Source organism: Triticum aestivum, chromosome 7D (genome assembly GCF_018294505.1).
Source record: "Triticum aestivum cultivar Chinese Spring chromosome 7D, IWGSC CS RefSeq v2.1, whole genome shotgun sequence".
NCBI lineage: Eukaryota > Viridiplantae > Streptophyta > Magnoliopsida > Poales > Poaceae > Triticum > Triticum aestivum.
The window spans coordinates 568,581,227-568,603,970 of NC_057814.1; the positions used below are offsets into that span (position 1 = coordinate 568,581,227).

General features: G+C 46.2%; 4 protein-coding genes across 7 annotated transcripts; 1 reads left to right on the forward strand and 3 right to left on the reverse strand.

The window, feature by feature from the left end:
- Nucleotides 1–5,425: 5,425 nt before the first annotated feature.
- On the reverse strand, nucleotides 5,426–9,432 carry LOC123163654 (exosome complex component RRP45B). 4 transcript variants are annotated; one of them, XM_044581011.1, is made up of 9 exons: nucleotides 9,157–9,432; nucleotides 8,837–9,046; nucleotides 8,645–8,740; nucleotides 8,436–8,550; nucleotides 8,148–8,228; nucleotides 7,867–8,055; nucleotides 6,244–6,512; nucleotides 6,097–6,152; nucleotides 5,426–5,792 (listed from the first exon to the last, which is right to left on the reverse strand). In XM_044581011.1, the coding sequence occupies exons 1-9, from the start codon at nucleotides 9,279–9,281 to the stop codon at nucleotides 5,590–5,592; spliced, it is 1,344 nt and encodes a 447-aa protein (XP_044436946.1). In that variant the 5' UTR covers nucleotides 9,282–9,432; the 3' UTR covers nucleotides 5,426–5,589. The 4 variants fall into 4 exon arrangements, with proteins under 4 accessions (XP_044436946.1, XP_044436949.1, XP_044436950.1 ...); XM_044581014.1 differs by lacking the exon at nucleotides 6,097–6,152 and having other exon boundaries at nucleotides 6,347–6,512; XM_044581015.1 differs by lacking the exons at nucleotides 6,097–6,152; nucleotides 6,244–6,512.
- Nucleotides 9,433–9,991: 559 nt separating this feature from the next.
- LOC123163657 (uncharacterized) lies at nucleotides 9,992–11,459 on the reverse strand. Its single transcript, XM_044581018.1, has 2 exons — nucleotides 11,207–11,459; nucleotides 9,992–10,416 (listed from the first exon to the last, which is right to left on the reverse strand). The coding sequence occupies exons 1-2, from the start codon at nucleotides 11,257–11,259 to the stop codon at nucleotides 10,161–10,163; spliced, it is 309 nt and encodes a 102-aa protein (XP_044436953.1). The 5' UTR covers nucleotides 11,260–11,459; the 3' UTR covers nucleotides 9,992–10,160.
- A 3-nt stretch (nucleotides 11,460–11,462) lies between these two features.
- Nucleotides 11,463–15,425, forward strand: LOC123163655 (uncharacterized). The gene is made up of 6 exons (XM_044581016.1): nucleotides 11,463–11,799; nucleotides 12,416–12,543; nucleotides 13,349–13,518; nucleotides 13,618–13,695; nucleotides 14,589–14,733; nucleotides 14,830–15,425. Exons 1-6 carry the CDS (start codon nucleotides 11,694–11,696, stop codon nucleotides 15,235–15,237), a joined length of 1,035 nt encoding a protein of 344 aa, XP_044436951.1. The 5' UTR covers nucleotides 11,463–11,693; the 3' UTR covers nucleotides 15,238–15,425.
- A 53-nt stretch (nucleotides 15,426–15,478) lies between these two features.
- LOC123163656 (uncharacterized) lies at nucleotides 15,479–16,255 on the reverse strand. The gene has a single exon (XM_044581017.1). The coding sequence runs from the start codon at nucleotides 16,174–16,176 to the stop codon at nucleotides 15,784–15,786; it is 393 nt and encodes a 130-aa protein (XP_044436952.1). The 5' UTR covers nucleotides 16,177–16,255; the 3' UTR covers nucleotides 15,479–15,783.
- Nucleotides 16,256–22,744: the final 6,489 nt, after the last annotated feature.

The window sequence follows — 22,744 nt, forward strand, 5'->3', positions numbered from 1 at the left end:
ATCCGGGCAGCGGTGAACACCGGAGGAGCGCATCATGGGACCTCGAGCCTCCCAGCACAATGCTCCCAACAGAGTAACAACCTCAAAGACGTTGCCATCATGCCGATCCTACGAATCAAGGCTTTCGCCACGGAGACAGCTGCCGATACGAGGTCGCGAGGAAGATGGCGTTGCACTCGACGAAGCCTCCAGGAAGGTGAATGACACCCGCAGGTGCCATCAACGCCGGTCCGGCCACAACCGAACAGGATTTTCATCCGTAGCGCTGCACATCTCCACGTTTCCAAGATCCCGGCCAGTCCCAATCAGATGCCTCGCACCTCCGTCACCGCAACAACTTGCCATCGAAGCCCCCCTCACTGCCGAGGGAACACGCCTAAAGCCATCACCTTCAACATCGACTAGGAGCCGCAGCAACCACCGAGCGGTGCAAAGCCAGTTCCGGCGGCCTTCACCCGCGCCAGGGGACTGCCACCAGAATGGATCCGACTCGCACCTCTGACCACACGCCGGCACCCACACCGCCGAGGCATCACCGCACGCCTCACATGGCAGCAACCGAACGCCCGCTGCCCGCCAAGACCCTTCCTGGCAAGGCCTCGCAGCGCCGTCGCCGCCATGGCTGCGCTCGCACCGCCGCCACCGCCAGTGCTGGTGCACCACCTACACCATCCAACCCGCTACGCTCCACGCAAGGATCCAGAGACAACCGCCGCACTCTCTGCAGTGAGCACCACGCTGGCCAGCGCCGAAGACGCACCAGATCTGGACCGAGATCCCCGGATCCGCGCTCCGGGCGCCGCCAGCCAGCACCTCCGGCCCGCTGCTAGCCAACCACCGCCGGGAGCGAGTCGCAGCAGAGCCACAGGAACACCACGCCACGCCTAACAGAGGTCACGGCCCCGGACCCCGCCGCCCAGATCCAGCCAAGGTGGATCCCAAGTCCCGAGCTACACCAGCCGTCGAGGCAGCACCACCGGCAGCAGGCGCCCCACCACCTACGGCGCCGAGCAGGGACGCCACCGTGCCTCCGCCGCGCCACTCCGCCAAGGCACCAGCGGCCAGATCCAAGCCGTCGTTGGGGGAGGGAGGAGAGCTGCGCCGGGGAGATGCCCCGCCGCCGCCGGCACTGCCAGGGCTCTGCCTCGCAGCGGACCACGACGGCGGCGAGGGAGGGAGGCGGGGAAGAGGGCGCCGGCGGTGGGGCGGATAGGGTTCCCCCCGTGTCGCCTCAGTGAGGGACACGGGGGTCGGGGGGAAAGGTAGGAGTCGGGACCAGTTCTTTTCGACCGGAGCTTTTGCATAAGTGGCTGGAGATGGGCTACCTAGGGAAAGAGAAATATATTGCAATCAAAGTTATTATGATAGTTGTTCTGTGAGATTTTCTAAGTTGTCTGTTGAAATGGCAATAATACCATATACTGGAATTATGTGCTGGTAAGTCATAGTGATTACTGAGTTACTATCTCCGTCCTGGTTTATTGGTTCCCTTAGTATTTTGTGTTAAATTTTGACCATAAAACTAAGAAAATATAATACATATCACCAAAATTTACATCGTTGAATTCGTATTTGAACATAGTTTTCAATGATATTATTTTTGGTTACATGTATTAACATTTCATTAGTTAAATCTAAGGTCAAAATTCGGCACAAGATACAAAGGGGACCAATAAACTAGGACGGATGTAGTATATCTGTAACTTTTTTAGTTTTCATGCTATAATATTATTAAATATGTATTATTTTATCTGGACTAACATATTAACAAAGTATGAGTTCAATCTGAATGTTTTTGGTTATAGCAAAATCTTATCTTCTAGACTTCAGAAAATTTCGAGCAAATTCAGATGAAGTCTTTCCGTTGAAAGAAAACCAGTGTAGGAAGGCCATCCAGGGGGAGCCCCACAAGGCCCATACACCTTTGTAGATCCTGGCATGTGAGCCCCACATGGGTCGAAATCACTAATTAAGGAGTACTCGTTGCAAAGAACACTTCACTTTCTCAGGTGGCGACAAATGACGCACATGCAACGCGCCACTTGTCGCAACCTGGGAGTTTTTCTTTTTTTCGTAGATCCGTTTATTCAAAACGTTTCATCTCCTAAACCGTGCGTCCAAATTTCGAACCATTTTCACCATTCGATTCCTCGCGTCGAGATCTTCAAAACTAGATCCCATGTTGATAGGTTTTGACGAACATTTTTTTCACGAAAAAAACCGGGAGAAAAAACCGAACCGGGAGCACGGTTTTTTTCCCTTTCGAAAAAGGCACGCCCATGCCTCTCGTGGAAGCAAAACCGTGACTCCCGTGGAAGGAAAAAAATAGAAAACGTGTTTTTTTTCGTTTCCGAGAGGCACGCCCGTGCCTCTCGCGAAATCACAACCGTGCCTCTCGTGGAAGCAAAACCGTGACTCTCGTGGAAGGAAAAAAAAACAGAAAACGCGTTTTTTTCGTTTCCGAGAGGCACGGCCGTGACTCTCGCGAAAGCACAACCGTGCCTCTCGCGGAAGCAAAACCGTGACTCTCGCAAAAGAAAAAAAAACAGAAAACGCGTTTTGTTTTTCCCTTTCCGAGAGGCACGGCCGTGACTCTCGCGAAAGCACAACCATGCCTCTCGCGGAAGCAAAACTGTGACTCTCGCGAAAGAAAAAAAAAACAGAAAACGCGTTTTGTTTTTCCCTTTCCGAGAGGCACGGCCGTGACTCTCGCGAAAGCACAACCATGCCTCTCGCGGAAGCAAAACCGTGACTCTCGTGAAAGAAAAAAAACAGAAAACGTGTTTTTTTCCGTTTCCGAAAGGCACGGCCATGAGTCTCGCTAAAGCACAACCGTGCCTCTCGCGGAAGAAAAACCGTGACTTTCGCGAAAAAAAAGAAAACGCGTTTTTTTCGCGCAAAAATCTTTTTTTTCGAAATTTATTTTTGATCGAAAAGGTAAGAAAGACCGGGGAAAACCAAAACGTCGAAAAAACCCAGAAAAACCGTTTAAAAAGCCGAAAACGCGTGTGGCAAAATAGAAAAAACAAAATCCGAAGGGAGCGTCCAGAGCGCGACGCATGGCGAATGGCTGAGAGCGCGCCAAGTGACGCTGGTCGTTGCGAGGCTCCCGAAGAAGCGCTCGTTAACTAGTTGCTCTCCACATGGGTCCTCTCCTCTGGGGTCTCGTGTCCGTGACTTTATATACCCGTGAAACGCTTCTCAGAATTATTCTATTTTAGCGAGTCGAAGGCTAAAGCACAGACGTTGGATGCGGCATCGTGGATGGCTCGAGGCTTCCATGCTCGATCCGGAGGATCGTAGATAAGATTCACTATGTGTTCTTTGGGGAGATGTAGCACTTAGACGATTCTTATGGAAATGACCTATCATATCACATACTCCCTCCGTTTGTAAATAAAAGGTGTATTTTTTTTCAAGAAGTCAACGTTCTCTAAATTTGACCAAGTTTATAGACAAAAATATCAATATATAGAATACCAAATCATTACCACTAGATTCACCATGAAATATATTTTTATATTTTATATATTAGTATTGCAAATACTTATATATTTTATTGTAAAGTTGGTCAAACATAGACAATTAATGTTTGACTTTTTTAAATATTAATACACCTTATATTTATTAAGAACCGAGGGAGTATATGCTATCATATGGTCGTTCTATCTTCCAATTTTTAAGATATGTCATCTGCCTATTCTTTGAATTATCGTATGTTCTTGTGGTACTTCACATTTTCACTTTATTTGGGAAAGAATGCATGTCGTAATGTATTAAGTTAATCATTACATCTTTGGATGGTTGCTCTTGCACAATTTGCCTTTGATTTAGTTTACTGTCATCATGATTTTCTACTAAACAGGACATTGGGTATGCTATCTTTGATGGTCTTCTCCCCAAGAGGAAGAATTGGGAAATAATGCCAGCACTGAGTCCCATTGTATTTTCTTAAAAATAATGGGAAGAACTATCATGGACAAAATGTTAACTTTTTCTTTCATTGTTCCAATTCAAGTGTTGGATTTTTTTTGGCTTCGGGGCGGATCCCAATAAGGTCATGGGTGTACAGATGTACACCCAGAAAATTGTGTAAGAAAAATCATATGTATAGTATATAGTGGACACATATATTACTTGTGTTATTGTTGGAGCTGTATAGGTAGTATTTTCTCGTCCAAACCAAGCTCAAGCCACAAACTAGTAAAAGCTCATCTGGGTGGTCATCTCCCTGCAACTTAAATAGCCCATTAGTCAGCACTTGTACAGAGGGGCAGGCCTGCGGTCGTTGATGGATGGCACCCGCAGGGTTTGGGTATGGGTTGAGCCACCCCATACCCTTACCCATCTCATTTAAGCTTATCCATCACCCGTATCCATACACATTAGCGGGTAAAAAGTTTTCCCATACCCGTGTCACCCGACAGGGTAAATGGGTATCCGTGGGTAGAAATACCCACGTTCGCATAACATCAATTTGAGCGACGCATAATCACAAACAACAACATATAATCATAATTTATAAACAACACCGCATAATAACATCAATACATACTTATAAACAACAACACATCGTATACACCAACACATTCTATAAACATCAACACTTTCTTGTACACAACAACACATCAAAACATCAACACATAGTGATAAACAATAGCACATAGTCATACATTTGAAGTTTACAAACTCACGACAAAGGGTAGATGTAATTTTTTGATGCTTGTTAGTTTTTATAAGGGTACATGGGTATACGGGTATGGGTTATATGATCTCATACCCATACCCGCTCTACCCGATGGATTGAAGATTTCCCTATTTACATACCCATGGATAACTCTTTGTCCCATACCCTTACCCTAATAGAGTTTTTACCCGCAGGGTACGTGGGTAATGGGTACCCATTGCCATCCCTAGGCTACAGAGAAGAGAACAACACGGCCGCCAATTCCCCAATTCAAAAATTCATTTATATTTGTGAAATCCCTAAATTTGTACCTTCTATCAAGAGATTTTGTTGCTATAGCTCGCCATTTGATTTTTCTCTGTTAGATAGGGGAAATAAATCTGATAGGATGAAGAAAAAATGGCTTCTATGTTTGGGTGAACAAAAAAATTGAACACCGAAAGTTGAATTCCGGAATCCGCCACTGTTCCCTATGTTTTCAACAAATAATTGGAACAGTTGAGACTTTCTACAATACGGTTACGCAATTTTGAGACCCAAAATGTTAAAATTTATTCAAATATCCATTCAAATATGTAAAAAAAATCAATCTGGTTATGCATGGAATTTAGTTTTTTGTCTGACCACTGAATATTTGTGGATCCAAAACTCAGTTCACCAAAGATACAGGGCAAAAAAGCTGAGCGAGAAAAGCACAAGAAAAAGATGGAGATAAGACAGCACGGCAAGGCGCAATCAGAAACTATAAGAATGATGGCATAGCAAAAGATAGCACTATTACTCGTTGCTTAAAATCTAATAATGTACCACTGTAGCATGTGCACCATCATCAAGAGAATAAGAAAGCTAGCTAACTCTGTCTGCAACCATCATGCAGTTAAGACCTGTAGGCTACAGTCAATCTAACTCTTGCCATGTTGTTTCTTCTTCCTTTTATGTTTTGGTTTGACAGCATCTACTAGACTCTCCGGTGATCTGCTTTCCTTGACCTCATCTGACTCTCCAGCACTACCAGAATTTGACACACTTTTCACCTCTGGATTAGATTCAGTCAACATTGGCTCGGCATCCTCATGCTTTTCGTCATTTGCTACAGCTGGTGGATCTGCATATTGCACGGAGAATTTCCAGAATTCAGAAGAATGTGTATGCATGTCATAACAAAGAATCGTTCTTGTCGAGTTAAGAGAACAAAAAATCCAGAATTAGTTAACTCAGCCGAAGCATGCTTAGCATATGGAACACATGTTTCAGCACTTTTACTAGATCATATTTCATGGCTAGTGAGGACTAGAATTGAAAACTGAAGCATGAACCCAATGTTCGGGAAATTCATTATAGGTAGTAAGCACTCAGATCATGCAATTAGACGAAAAACGAAAATAACAGGCTAACACAATTCACGGTACCAGGCAACCGAGAGATTCTGAGGGAGCTTAATGAAACTCCTTTGGAGTATGGATCCCTACATTGCAAAATACGGGTAGTTGGCAAAACTTATATGAAGCAACTATTTAATGCTCGGATTTAGAGAAGTGCAGCACTCCAGTAGCTACCAATTTGATGGGCCACCAACGGACGTGGGTGTTTGTTTGTGTTTAACAGTTCGGTCTGCAGTCAAGGTTGAAATCATTTTTGTATTTTGATGATTTTCATCACCTTCGCTTATCTGCTGACCATCATTGGGTGCCTTCGAGGTTTGGTTTTCCATTGCACTATGCGTGCTCTCCTTCATAGTGACATCGGGAACGTTAACTTCTTTAGCCACTATTGCTGGAGTACGCTTTACTTTCTGCAATGCCTTTTCAGTAGTGTACTTATCGACCTGAACAAAAAAGAATAGCATGGGTTTTGATCCTTAGAATGACATGCATATCTGATCATCAAAACAGAACAAAGTTCAGAAAATCACATGATTTCTATGCACCAGGCTCATTCAAAGAGCCGTTGAACACACATGCTGATGAATTGATCCAGGGCAAGCGGGGTTTGATTTGCTACTTTGAGGGGTAAATTTGGTAGCAGACGGGTGTGTTAACCAGGGCCATGGCAGCAACGGCATGGCCACGGTAAGAAGCACAGATACGAATATACAGACATGGGGATACACCCAGGTATATAAATATTTAGAAAATATTTAGCATGTAATAAAAGATTAAATGATAATTTTTGACGAGAGATTTTTAAGTTGAGAGTACTAAATATATGTTGTCACAGTTTCATTAATGAAGGACTTTGAAAAGTGCATACATAATACGGACCGATTTCAGAAAACCCTAGACTAAGTCAGTTCCTCCATCCTTTCCCATTCTCATTCTGCCTCCCTTTGCTCCAGCTGCGTGAGTGCTGTAGAACAGGAGATAACGACTGCGCCGCGCATGCACCTTCTTGCTCGTCGGTGGCTTCTGTCCCCATCTTCCTCCCGTCTTGAATCTTCTTCGCAGGCAGCCACAGTCCCCATCTTTCCCCCTGCCCAGAGCTTCTTCCTTGTTGGCAGCTGCCTCCCCAACTTTTTGAGGGCCAGCTTCCCAACTTCATCCCCACCTGGATCTTCTTCATTGGCAGCGGACACCTTTCCCATCTCCCTCCCTGTCCATATCACAGCCGTATCTGCCCAGTGTCCCAGCCTACCGCTATTTTTTATTTCTTTTATTAAATCGGAAAAAAGCATAATTAAAAAAAAGTGCGCCTAGGCTGTAGGCGGTAGCAAAACGCCAAGCGCTTAATGCGGTTAATGTGTGCATAATTGCGCTTAAGCGTGCACTTTGGTCTGAAAGGTGGTAAGACACACAATTAACGCCTAGCACTTTTTAGAACCTTCAAAAAGGATACTTGGGGATACACTTATCCCAGCGCATCCCTGTATTCCGTACGTACTGCACCAGGACACGACCTATGTTGCCATATCGGTGCTCACTACTGGCCATGTGCCTGACCAGCACAATGTCAACTTTCTACTTTCCTATCATTGTTTTGTTTCCCTTTTTATGCTGCATAGGGGTTTCAGTATGGAACTTTGTGGGTGGCATAAACACTTTACATGTCAGAGTGGTTAACCACAATTATAGAGTTCATGAACCACATTCCAAATTCACAACCCCTGCTATAGCTTTATATTTCATAGAACATTAAAGCAGATTCCAAACTGTAATGCCCTATAGTGATGCAGCTTCACTCACTTTGGTCTTTATTTTGCTTGTTATATCAGCAGCTTTAACCGAAGCAATCCTTAAACACTGCATGATAACACTTGACATGACACCCTCTCCACCAGCTTTCTGAATGGCACAGACATCACCATTCGAGTTAATCGTAGCAGTCATCCTTCCTCCCATAACAGCTTCTTCCTTGTATGTTGGATCGATAACCTACATACAAAAATTCAGCCAAAGACTGTCGTCAGAAGGTGAGAACAACATGATGATTGCTAATAACACGCCTTTCATGTTTTGAAATATACCATGATATTACCGTCACCAAAATATGCAAAGGTTACAGCTATGGGGAGATGATGAATTGTCAGGGGAAGTGGATCCATGACCTGTAAAATACATATAGGTAAAAACATAAGATAAATTTCATGGCAGTGTAAACGACAGAGCCAGCATGCGATAGTTAATGACAGGGTTGTGTTTGTGATACATATTACAGGAAGCTCTGTAAATCATAGTGAATTTGCTACTTCTCATTATAACGACACAACAAACCAGAGAATATACAAATACTATATAACACCTTATATAGGTACCTCAGGGTCATGTACTGTAACTTGCTGCCCATCATCCCCACCAACCGTGCATTCAGGCCTCCGAAATGTAGACAAAGCTGCCAATGCAGCGATGTTAGCTGCATCAATGAGATTCCTGAGAGATACATCCATATCGTTTCACACGGTTAGCGCTCTACCCGGAAGCATTCACTCATTAATTACATCAGTAAACAATATACAACCCATACCCCCCATTGTCCAGAATGTGAAGGTCGACGCGCACCGCCCAGACATGCTTCCCAGCAACAACACACAAGGATTCCATATCCACGGCTCTGCTCTCCCTGCGCACCGACCAGAAGTGAATCCTAATTAAACTCCACACTTCCAACTCTCTGACAAAAAGAAATACTACTGCCAAACAGCCATCTGGAGACCACCTTAGGCCACGATCGATGACACGGCCCAGCTCAATCGCCGCTTCCCCGGGCCGCCCCGGCTCAAAGGCAGGGTCGGCCATGGGCGAGAACTCAGTGAATATGGCCAGCGTGCCCTCGTTCGGCCTGTCCTTGTACGGCGGGACCAATTGGGCGGTCACATAGCCCATCACGCACGTCTCGCCGAGCAGCACCTCCGCCGAGCCATCCTCCCTGCAGATTCCAACAGCGACTTCAGACAAATACTGATGCGCGCGCGAGCAGAGAAGCTCCCTGAGCTCAAACCTGCCGAAGGGGATTGGGAGGGGATCGAGTCGAGGTACCTGCCGAAGGAGATTGTGAGCTTGCGGAAGTCGAAGGGGCGGCGGCCGTCGACGCGGAGGTCCGACTGGAGGGCCTGCTCGATGAACTCCCGCTCGTTCACCGTCGGGCGCCACCGCTGGTCCATCAACTTGTCGCTCGCCGGCGGCGGGGGCTAGGGTTTTAGACGCGGCCGAGGCGGGGTGTGAGAGCTGTGTTTTTTCCTCTCTTCTTTTTGACGGGAGCTTTGATGCCTTGATTTGTTTTTTTTTTGAGGGAAAATTTGTCACATTCGTTGTGTTTTTGAGCGGCTTGGGCTTGGGTCGGTGCGAGTTAACTGTCCCTACGTGGGCTGGATTCTGGCACGGCCCAAATACCACAATTTTCATAATTTTATTTTCATAGTAAAAACTTACAGTTATGAAAAAACATAGGAAAAACTTAAATATAATGCTGAAACAGGTTCAAATAATGAAATATGTTTGCGTGCTGAAAATATTGTAGATGAAAATAAAAATATCCATCGTGTATTTGAAAAATGTTCATAATGAGTTTCAAATTATTCATTGAGTGTTTTTTAAAAATGTTCGTGAGCGAAAAATAATATAGATGAAAAAAAAACTTGGAAGAACCAAAAGACAAAGAGAAAACCCCAAACGAAAACTGAAAATAAAAAGGAAACCCTAGAAGAAAAACCAGATAAAACACACCCTTAAAACCCGGGAAGGACAAAAAAGAAAATAAAATTGGATTAACGACTGATAATGGGCCCTGACCCGTTGGACTAAATATCTGCGTATTATTCTCAAGTAAATCGTTAGTCCAACATAATCACATGTCAGCAACCCCAAGAACACATTAGGGACTCACATGGCCTTTCCATTGTCATCTTGACGAACACTGACTCACACTGATCATTTCTTCAATACACATTATTTGGAAATAGGAAGAACAACAATGTTTCCAAAGGACCATCGACAATTAAACTCAGGAATTCATGAAAGAAAAACCCACACCAGGACACATTTCACTTATCCACATTGGCAAAGGAATCAGTCAAGCTTTCACCCTCTATTGAAGCATTGGCTGCAAGGTTTTGCGCTTCTAAAAGCTTCATCTGCCGCTCAGCATGCTCCCTCTCACACTGGCTAATGCCCATGATGATGTCGAGCATAGTTCCAGTTGTGCCAAAGAACACCAGCGGAGCGAAGGACTTCCTCTTTATGCCCACAGGAATGGCAAGGAGGGCACCAGCAACAGAGAAGACCCAAGTTCCGAGGGCACTGCATGCGTATGCGAAATTGTATCAGCATAACATGTTCCAAGCAAAACTGCTTGACTAAAGAGCTGCTGGTTTATAGACATATTACAAGCAGAACTGCTGCCTACAGAACCGCTGGTTATAGACATATTTCAAGGAAAACTGCTGGTGGTAATAGCCTTATCCTTTTCTAGACATATATCTGCAAAGTTTACAAATCCACGCATATCATTTATTGGTGCAAACTTTAGTATACTGTAAGTTCATCATCTCACATATTCCAAGCAAAGTCTACAAATCTACAGCGCATGTTCACTGAATATTTAACTGCACATTGTTTACACAACTTATTACTCTAATATGACATCCAGTAGCACAGGACAACATGCCGATGCACATATCACAAAATGTACCAGAAAAGTTTCAGCATGAATGCCCAGATCACATCTAATTACTATGGGAAAGGTTTCATCGCACCATGTCCATAAGTTGTGGTTTCTTGAGTCTGATGCCATTTCTGATTTTACAGTAGTTGTGACCTTATCAAGAAATATCATCCCAACAGCGGGGGAACTAGGCATAGTGCCACTGCTAGATCCAAGGTGCGAAACAGGTTTGTGCTATTCTGACATCTATGCCCCTCAAGGAAAAAACAGAGAAGATTGGGGAATTCCTGGCGTTCGAGCATTTCAACGAACACCTTGTGGGCGCCCCAGAATCCCCGACCTAGGCACTAGCCACTAGATCGACCGTGACCGAAGCGGCAAGATTCGAAGGGTTCGACGTAGGGAAGGGAGAACCGAGTGACTAACTTGGCGACGGTGCAGTCCTCGAGGTGCTTCTCGCCGCTGCCGACTCGGTCCATTGCTCGCTTGCGGCGGGGCCCGTTGCCGTGACGCGGCGGCGGATCAGCCTGCGTACGACCGGGTGGAGGCGGCGAGCTGGGCGTCGCGAGGACGGAGGCGGCCGGATCTCGGAGGCGGGCGGGGGCGGCCGCGGCGGCGGAGGGGGGGAGAAGGGGTCGGGGCTCGAGGAAGGGAGGAAGAGAGGAGGAGGCCGAACCGTTTTCTTTCTGGTCTCGGTCTCATCCCTGGGAGAGCCGCCTCCCTAGCTCCCGATTCCCCGCCCCCGCCCCCGCCGGCTTCCTCTCTCGCCGCCCCGCCGCCTCTCCCCGTCGGCTCCTCCTTGCTCCTCCCCCGACGGCCGCAGCGCCGCGCGAGCGCCCACCCCACTCCGCACCGCCTCCGCCCCGGTTACCCTCGACCTAGCCCTCCCCGGCTCCCAAGGGTTTGGCAGGCGATGGAGAAGGGGAAGTCGGTGGTGGCGGAGCTCGCCGCGTCGTTCAGCGGCGTCCAGGTCACGCCGCGCCGGAAGGCCACGAGCACGCCGCCAGCGGCCAGCTTCTGTGAGCCCCCTGTCTCTCTTCCCTGTAATTCATGGTTTCCTTAAATCATGTGTTCTATCTTCTATGTGCTGTCAGCCATGGTTGCGTATCATTCATCGGTTTATAAAGCGCGCTTAGGGTCTGCATAATCAGAGTTCGTGCTCTTTTGTTGTTGCAACTGTTCTATATTTTCATTGGAGATGGGATGTTTCTACTCTCTAGCGGTGAACATGGGATGTTTTTGTTATTGCTCAGCCTGGGATAGGAAAATAGTTTGTGAACTTTCTGAGGTGGTAAAACAGATGAGGGCATCGTTCCCCAGGGAAGGTGCAATGTATGTGATTGAAGATTCAGTTTGGTTGTTCCATTAATGGTGCCTAGGTGGAATGCTTAATAAGTTTCGTCTTGCAGCAAACAACAAGAGACTGCAGGATTGCCCTGTTGCTAGGTAGTAGAGTGCATGCGCTTGCAAGTTCCAACTAGTTGCTTCAGGGGTGAATTAATTCACAGATGTTGACCTTCATCCAGTGGCATATGGATTGGAACAACTGAGTTCTGTTCCTTGTTATTTTAGATTGTACTATGGATTTGATTTATTATCTGCAAAGTGATAAATTTTAAATTTGAACTAATTCAGATTCTCCCATGAAGAAGGCCAGGCCTCGGAAATTGGTCAGTCTGTGCATTGGCGTCCTCGGTCAGCATCTTGAAGATATTATCAATGATATTTCTGAATTTACTGCCTTCTTCCCACCACACATTAAGGTACCTATTTACATCTATGGTCAGTGTTTTTGCCTTAATGACGTATACACTCTGTACTCCAGATTTGTAATTACTTAAATAGCTAGTTCATTTTTTACTTCTAGTTGAAACCCAGTAAATTTAGAAAGTGAGCCATTGGGAAAAATGTGCTGTTCGTTTAGGTAGTTTTAGACTTATAATCAAACAAAAACTATGGAAGTTGGAGGAACAATGTATGTATTCTTAAAGGAGAGCATCAGAATGGGGGCTTGAACCCATTATGTCAACCACAAGAACCTTGTGCCTGCCAGTACTATTAGGTTACATACTCCCCCCCCGGTTATTCCTTTTAGACGGTGGTTTGTAATGCTGATATCTTCTGCTACATAGTACAGTCTCTTTCTGCTTTATTTGTAACACTTCAGACATGGAAATGTATTCAAGCAACACTGAAAATCTATATTTTGCTTCCTTTGCGTGATGTGGAATCGTGAATCTTGATGAGGTAAATAGCACAGAAGACATACACCTTGATATTATGAACTTTAGAAGTGAACACAACAAGATTCGAGTATTGGCAAACAGTTAGGGAAAGATTGTTTGACATGAGATTATTATTATTATTTGACTTGCTTATAGAATAGTAGCTAATAGCAAATCCAATATGTTCTGTCTGATGTTCAGTTCAAGTGCCAATTTCGGTATTAGTGAAATATTGATGGTGTATTTACTGCATATCCTCAACACACTGTTATTATATAGTTATCTGCTCATACCTATACATGTAAGATGTAACAGTAATAATTGAGTTAATTGTATGATACAGTTGGCAATTATGTCTATCGCAAGGAGGAGAAGATTACTAAATGACGATGTTCTGGTTTCTCTTGTTGATAGCTCCTGGAAGATCCTAGATATATCTGGGTCTGAGGTTACTGATGTTGGCCTGGCTACTGTGGCACGTACTTGTAGTAACTTATGGGCAGTTGATATTAGGTAAGCTTCGGTGCTCTGTGTCAGCTATTATTTTGTGAAAGCTAAACAGACAGTCCGGTTCATGGTTGCATTATATTTATGACATATCTTCCTTTGCAGTCGATGTGAAAAAATAACTCCTGCTGCCGTTTCAGAAATTATATGCCACTGCCCATCCCTGGAGATATTAAGATGCGGGTATGACCCCCACTTAAATGCATCTACAAGCTTAGGGTTACTTTATAGTTTATAGCGATGTTTTACTTCTCTGGTCCTTAGGCTTGAGGGTAACTTATATCATCGGGTTGCCTGTGATCGCCATATTTTTGCATCTATTCTTTGTGGATAAGTCAAGTACTCCCTCCGTTCCACAATATAGTGCGCCCGTGCTTTCTGAGGTTCAACTTTGACCATAAATTTAACCAACGAGACCGACTGCGGCGGGAGCAAAAATTATATAATTGAAAACTTCTTTTGAATACGAATTCACTGGTATAACTTTTGCTCCCGCTGCTGTTGGTTAAATTTATGGTCAAAGTTGAAGCACGGGAACCGAGGACGCACTATATTTTGGAACGGAGGGATTATGTGGGTGCAGTGCACTGGTCAATTCCTACCTGTAAGGCTGTAACATGGTTGAATTCAGTCCCATGAAACTTGCAAACGCAGGGCTTTTAAATTTCGAGTGTTGGAGTTGCTGAAATCAAATGTTTGCAGTTTGTAACTTAAAATTAGCTTGTTCTTCATGTGTAACTGACAACTAGCAAAAGGGAAAAATGATTCAATATGTGAGTACATTGTCATGCACCTTGTGTGTTCTCTGTAAACATTTGAGCTGATGAAATGAAGTTTGGAATTGAAAAATAGATTGTCCTACATGCTTAACTAGTTCAAACCTTGGTAGGTACTCCCTCCGTTCCAAAATAGATGACTCAATAAAGTTAGTACAAAGTTGAGTCATCTATTTTGGAATAGAGGGAGTAGTTGTTATTTGCTCTCTCTCCCTGCTGACGGTTATTGTAGCTTTCAATTTGACTGCATAGTATTCCACGAAGCAGGATATGAAAAAGGCTTAAATCCCATTATTGCAGAGGCTGTTCAAGAAGCGAATTCACTGCCCGTGGGTGTGTCAATCTCCTGAAACCCAAACTGAATACCCTTGAAGAGGACTCATGGGAGGAGCTAGAAGCAGTTGATTTCGGCAGTGGCGCGCAGTCTTTAAGATGGCTAGTTTGGGTAAGCATGCAAGTTCTCTCGTCCCTGAATGATGATTTTTGCATTTCACAATCAATTAATGTGCCCCTTATGTTTCATCTTTTGCATGTCTTATAGCCCAAGATAGATGATAACTCGAAGGAAATTCTCGCCTTAGAGTGTCCTCGTGTTATCGTCAACCCGAAGCCGTCACTTCTTGACCTCGGTGGATCCAAGACTCCAGGTGAAGCATTGGCAAGCGTACCACTAGACCACTCCGTGGTAGAAGACATTGACCCGAAAACATGGGCGGTTTCTGCTGCCCCTCGAAGAGCCGCAGCTGCTCCACCTCATCCAAGTGCTCCGCCTGAAATACCGATCGCGGAGAGGTTCAGGCTAGCATATGTGGAGAGGGACGCAAGGCTGGCGCCGAAGAGGGCCAGGAGGGAGAGGCAGCACCGACGCCGCGCTGAAAGGGATTACTTGATGAATGATATCGACGCCAAGTCTATTGCGCTTGCGAGTAAATACCTAAGCAAGGGCTAGTGATGACGGTCCTTGTGTTGTTTTGGAGTGTTGTATGTATCAGTGGTTGTCTAAATACAAGGGAAGAAATGCTGGGTTGTAACAATGGATCAATTGCATCCTATCAGGAGCATGGTGGCGGCATCGATGTATCCAACTAAATGAAAACTGAAGCAGTTTTGTATGAGCCTTGTGCTCGTGATGTTTTATTCTGTGTACATATGCTTCGCGATATTTTGGTAGAGCAATCAGAGATGAAAAATGAAATGCAAACATTACAGAAGATTATTCGAGATCAAGACCACAGATTCCTTTGTTTTTTTTACATAAAAGATTACACAGATATTTTCTACTAGTACTCCCAAGGTTGCACTTCCAACATCTGAAAAAGTTGCAGTTCCTAAAAGAAAGAAGCATCTACACAGATCTAACGAAGCCTAGACAGCAGCTGAGCGGCACAGCAGTTGGTCTTCGGCACGCGGCATCCTCCAGCTCCGACTGCGCCGCTGCGAACGCATCCCCACAGCGGCAGTGGCACAGGAGTCTACCGGCCGGCCGGCCGGCCTATCAGTGCGCGGCGAGGAGCTCGGACGGCGCGGCGGCGAAAGCGCCGAGGAAGGCCTCCAGGGCGCCCGGCGACACGGGCGGCGGGGGCAGGAACACGACGCCCCGGGCGGCGGCGAGCTTCTTCCGGAGCGGGTACCGCATGCCGCCCCGCGCGGCCCCGAAGAAGTGCGGCACGCCGGTCTCCGCAGCGTGCGCGGGTGACAAGGGAGCGGGCGAGGAGGGGGAGGGCGGGAGGAGGCGCGCGGAGGCGGCGGAGCGAAGGGAGCGGGCTACGATCTTGGAGTCGCGGAGCCTGGCGAGCGCGCCGGGGCGGAGGAAGCGGTTGTGGTCGCAGCGCGACGCGGAGGACGCCGGGGAGGAGCGCAGGCGGCGGTCCGCGGCCGGGTGCGCCATGCGGGATGGCGGGGCGGATCTGGGCGCGGTTGTGGGATTTGGGCGCGGGTTTTTGGTGCGGGGGGAGGTTGAGGGAGAGGGGAGGGGGATGGGGATAGGGATATATTGGGGTTTGGTGGAGGGAAAACGGGGCGGGAAGGGGAGGGGAGGGAAATTGGAAAGGGTGGGAGGGAGGTGTCACGCGGTGGCAGCTGACAAGGGGGCGGACAGACACTTGGCCAGTGCTGTCCATCATGCCAGCCCACGCACGGGCCGACGGGCACGCCATCGTGCAATCAGACCACGGCCAGGCCCAGTCGTGTACGCCTGAAATTAGGGACGGCTGAGAGCAACTCTAGCGGAGTAGTCATACACAACCGATCGTGGTAACAATCGTTAGAAAAGGGCGGTCTAGCAGAATCATCATAACTTTTATGGATGTTGTTTACCGTCGCCTCGACAAACTCTAAAATATTATGGAGCACACTTCGTATGGGTATTACGAAAGTTGAATATGGCGACTTTGTTAGAATTGCCCTAATAGATGGATATGGATCTCACAAAGTTCCTACTGAGTCGTAATTGCTTAGCCCCCGCCGCCAGCAAACTAGACAACCTTGTCTATCGATGGTTCTTTCTCAATTCAGGACGGCGGTGCAGGCGCTGGGATGATCCTGTGTCGGGAGGATGGCTCGGTAATAGTTGTTGCATACCGAGTCGTTTTTAACTAGAATGAGGCACTCGAGGCGGAGATACATGCACTGATGCAGGGCATGGCCCTGGCTATTCAACACACTGATAAACAAATGATGGTTCAATCAGATTCCTCAGAGGCACCCTCGATCCTCTGAGGCGATAATATGTCTCGACCAGCATATGTGCACTTGGTTGCTGAGATCAAGTCATTGATAATGGATAGGGAGTTTGTTCCACATAAGATAAGTAGAGCACAAAATAGGGTAGCAGATTGTATGGCAAACTATAGCCGTACCGAGCATGTACTTGGTATGGATGAGCAGATACCGTCCATGTTGTCAAGATATATGATCTCCGCCTTGCGTCATGGCAACATTTTCTATCCCGTTTGAATTTGATTAGCTTGACACAAGGGCGGGATGTGTTTCGTTGAAACCTCACTACATCAGGATCCCTCACAGTTGACTCTACATGCCATGCATTCTCGCATTCAGAGATTCCCGTGAATAATAATAAACTAATCTGGATTTCAAAGATGCCACTAAAAATTAAGATTTCCATGTGGTATCTTCGAAAGGAGTTGTGCTGACAAAAGACAACCTCGCTCGACGCAACTAGCAAGGAAGTAAGAAATGTAACTTTTGTACTCAAGACGAGACAATTAAACACCTCTTCATTCAATGCAAATTTGTGCGATCTATATGGTCAGTCATCCAAATAGCGTCCAATTTGTATCCGCCCACAAGTGTTGCCAATATATATGGTCACTGGCTTGACGGAATACCAGATACTTTTTGTACACTAATACGGGTGGGAGCATCAGCCTTATTATGGTCACTTTGATTATGTAGAAACGATTGTGTCTTTAATGGCAAAACCTCTTCTCGTATGCAGGTCATTTACCGTTGTATGCATTGGCTTCGTATGTGGTCTACGCTACAACGAACGGAGTATCAATCGTTGTTCAAGGCGGTGTGTATGCAGTTGGGGCGGGTGGTCAGGGAGGTTTTTACCCAACATGGGTGGCAACATAATCTCCGGATCGGTCCATCTCCTCCGTCGACATTGGCATAGTTTCAGACTCATATGGCTTTACTGTTGCCAACTTGTAGTTTTTATATATAAATACTTCGTTAGACTATTCGTTTAAGTCTATGTGCATCTTAGCTATATAGAGGTCGGATGTCACTTATTATGTTTTGTATCCACTTGATGCTACATTTTAAGTTAACAAAAGTGTCATTTATCAAAAAAAATGTTGTGATGATATATTGCATCTCGATCGTAACCTGTTATCATGGAATAAAATTCCCACTTGATGCGCCGAAAAAAAAGAGTTGACTTTTTAGTTTGGTCGCAGACAAACTGCAATGGAGACGCACCGCCACGGTGTTTGGAGACGAGGCAGTGCGTCCGCCTGATCCTCAAACACTTTGGCCGTAGAGGAGTCAGCACAGGATCTGGCCGGCACTCCGATCGGGCACCTGTGATCAATTCGATCGTGCTGATCCAACAGATTTCCAGCCTGCGCGTAACAGTTCTGTGGGAGGGACTACGACACCAACACGTACGCACATCGCAACTACTGTGGACTGTCCTACTGTTTCTGCGTCGAAACTACGACTCCATCGCCGAGTCGGCTTTGCATCCACAGCCCGTCATATATTTAAGTTTCCAAAAAAACTTTGCAAGGGAGTCACTGATATTATATCAGAAAAGCTTTTTGCCGGCCGATCGCGTGGGCCCGCCCGCCGGCTCTGTGGCCGTCTGATATATGTTTGATCAGACCGTCGAAAGCACTCCCATGTCCGCTGAAGACGCGTCTGTTTCCTGCAACTCATCCCTTGTTTCAGGACAACCATTCCTGCAACTGGATAACAGAAAGGGGAAGGGGTGGGGGTGGGTCATCCTGCATCAGGCGTGGGCTCGTGTGCCTGGGAGTGGGAGTGGCTGGATTTAGGAGGGCGGCGGACGCGGTGGCGCAAGGCGTTGGGCGACCGGGCCTATCCAACGCGGTGGCGTGGACGACTGGCTCGGGATCGGCGGTGGCCGGCGACGACTCAAGTAGGTACGGATCAGAGATTCCTTTCCCCATTTTCTGGCCGATGTGGTGATGGTGGTGCCTACTATTTCTCCTCTGCGCCTTCCCACCGCTACGCCGGCGCCTACGCGGCGTTTTTTGCGGTGGCGCTCTCCCTTGCGGTGATGATTCGGCGGCAGCATACGAGAGAGAAAGTTTTGCTTCAGAGAAGTAGTACGAGAGGGGAAGTTGTGTTTTAGAGAGAAGGGTGAGCGGCAGAGTGTGTCGCAGGGCTTCTGAATTTTTTGCACATGGGTAGCAGAGGTCGCGCTGTTTTGATGTGCTGCACTCGATTGTTGTGCTGCAGGAATTTTGGAGTGGGATGTCCGAATAATCGCGAGTGGACATGCGGCCACGCGCGGCTGGAATCCACACCGCATGTCCTCGCGCGATTCGTGCAACTTGAATACGTGTGAGCCGTATAATGATTTCAAGCCCATGTAGATCATTCAGTATAGCCGCGCATTTTTTTCACCTGACATGCGCAGTAGATGACCTGACATGCACCATAACTCGCTCTAATTAGCTCAGGAGCATTTAAAAGTTAGCTGGACTTTTATGAGAGCAAGACCCATTGAATGAACAAACTCTTGCATGCAAACACACCAACATGGGTGGAGCACCAGCGTCTATACCCATCCAACCTTGTACCGTCCCTAATTCAAAATTCCATACACTGTTTCCATGAAGCGGCCATATCACAGTGGGGCACTGGGGCGTGATCGGACCATGACCAAGGTTCTCTGACCATATTAAAACATTAATTATTGGAGAATGGCAAACAAATTGCCTTGTTTCAAAGAAAAAACATTATTGTTTTTACTTCCGGCAAAAGAGTGCAATGGCTTAGTTTATGTTCCCTCCTATATAACATTAGTTCCGCCGGATAGAGCAATGAAAGGAATTTAACCGATGCATCGATAGTTCCGGTCCGACTATTTTTATTTTTATTTTCTAGTGTTGCAATCCAACTAAAACCATGACATATATGGGTAGCCGATGAAACCGTGCCGCCCCCTATAGTATCAAATTGACATATAATCTTTTGAGCATTTCCTGTGTTGGCATTTCCACACGTTGGGGTAAAAAAAATTATCAACTAAAATGAATGATCATTGCATGAAAAGATATTCAACATTTTGTATACCATTTTGAGATATGTTTTTTTGGCACAACACATGGAGGCCAATTCCGAATACCCAGTGGAGTTATTCTCCCTTGATTACTGCAAAATAGTAAAAAAAATTGCCTTGTTTATAAAAAAAACTATATTGATTTTACATATGGTAAAAAGTACAATGGCTTAGTTTATGCCCCACCTCATATAATATTACTTCCGCCTGATAGAGTAATGAAACAAGTTTGGGTCTGACTGTTTTTTTTTCATTTTGCTAGTGGTGCAATCAAACTATAACCATGACATATATTGGTAGCCGATAAAACCGTCCCTTTTAGTATCAATTTAAGATATAACTTTTTTAAATACATGGAGGCATTTTCCCCGGGGTTTTGCCACAAACGTCACTTGTGGCTAGTTAGGTTTCCATCAGGTTCCTTTGCACTAACTTTACGTGCAGTACTACCAATGACACATGGGGTCCAGACTACACGACAATGGCCATAAATGTGACACGGTTACAGCAGAGGATCTGGCCCGTTTTCATCAGGATCAAATGTTTTCTACTTAAGTAGTGCGAGAGCTCAATTACATCCACCCAGCAACGAGAGCAGTTATTCCATCGCCTGAGCCATCACGTGGGCCTTGTATTCATACTAAGAATTGAATGACGCCTAGACCATTGATGTGGCGTATACCACGTGGTATTCGCGAAAGCTGGTGATTAACGTGTCGCGTATTGCAAACGGGTTATAAAAAGTAGTAATCATGCTGCGCAGACGGACGTCCAGGATTTCGGCAGCGCGTGGCTGCATGTCCCAAAAATTCACGTCGGTGGGATGTCCCCAAAACATTTTTTTGCTAGAATAATTGGACTTATGTGCTGCAGGAATTACTGAAATTAGTCAGTATTTTCAGAATAATTGGAGCTGAATTTTTGCACTGGATCCCTGCAAATCATGCAGTCATCATGTGTTGCAAAATTATCTTATTTCTGAATTTCTGTAGCTCATAGTTTCTGTAACTGATACTACCTTTGTAGCTCATAGCTTTTGTAGCCCACTGCCTTTTTTAGTCTATATGCTACAGAATTTTTAAGAGCTACATGAATTTTATACTGCATTTCTTGTAGCTTATAGCACAGGGAAAGCTTATGCTTCTGAAATTAGCTGGACTTTTGCTTGAAGTAGCTTTATGTTTTTTCTGAATTTTTGGTTTTGTATTTTTTTTCCTGTAGCTCATATGGACAGGGTAATGTTTCTGAAACTAGTCAGACCTGCTTATGTTTTCTCTGAAATTAGTCAGGCTTGCTTGAATTAACTAATGTTTCTGAATCTTGCATATCTCTGCAATAGTCTCAATATTTTTCATTTTACTACATCAATAGATATGCATGCTCATAGCATCCTTTTTTTCATTTTTATTTGTTTTCGCAGCATACCCGTCTGCCAAACTCGATGGTCGGCAAAGCGGCTACGCGAGATAGCCAATGCCATCAAAGGGAAGAAGAGGGGTGTAATAAGCAAGTCCACTTTCAGTGATTTGCTTCACATATCTCCTCTGGTCCCTCCTCTGGAAGCGCTTCTAGATTTCATAGTTATGAGGATTGACACTAAGAAGCGTCTGCTCAAGTATGTTTTGTTTTTTTGTTTTTTACCTCTTTCTCTGTGTTGCGTAACATGATTTTCCTATGTTTATCTTCGCAACATCTACTGATTTTATATGTTTTTATGCCCCACAAGTTAAATGATGGCAAGAAGATCCCCTTCACAAGAGACATGGTTAAGAAGATATTCAATGTCCCATCTGGTGGCGGATCGCTAGAATTCGGCAAGAGGGGGAAAGCAGATTTCCGCGACGTTCATTTGGATGGTGAAAGGGCTACAATAGCCACCACAGTAGCTGTTATATTAAAAGCGGATGATGACGATGAGGAGACCATTAGTAGGTCATGGGTTTTACTTTGCCTATTATGGCGAAAAAGGGTTTCCCCCGCTTTGTATTACAAAGCAACCACCAACAACCAAGGATAGGTGCTGGGGCGGAAGCAACACAGACACGCCCAAAAGAAACGAGAGAGAAAATACAAAAGAGACGAAAGCCGATAACGGCGGATCGACAAAAAACGAAGAAGCCTCGCGACTGCGCCCACCGGAGATCTCCCACCAAGCTCCTAGACTCCAAAGCGCCGGTACCAATCAACACCTCCAAGAAGGGACGCGACGATGTCAGACGCTGCTGCCAAGGGTTTCCCCGGTACGCGACAAGGAGAGAAGAAGGGGTAGCCCCTGACGCCCTCCAGGAAGGTCCGACGGCACCCTCAGGCACCACCGCGTCGGTGTCGGCTAGGCCGACAGGGATTTCTCCCGATCCCAACCTTCACCTTGGGCGCTCCGGAGCCCGCCACCAAAATCGACCACCACCCTGCGCCAACATGGTCTGGAAGCTTCTCACGCCGTCTCACCACAGCACCACGAAGTGAGGGCTGCACACCGAAGAAGAGGAGCCGGGACTAGAGGCAGCAACACCGTCAGCGCGCGGGAGGGCCCAACCTCCACCGTCAACGACGGTAGCCGACCGGACGCAATAACAGGAGCATACCAGGCCCGTGGGCCCACAGGCCCGGCCGGGCCTCCAAAGGCCCGTAAAGCTCCCGCCTGCGCGCTGCAGCAAGCACGCCGTTGGTGTTGCCGCCC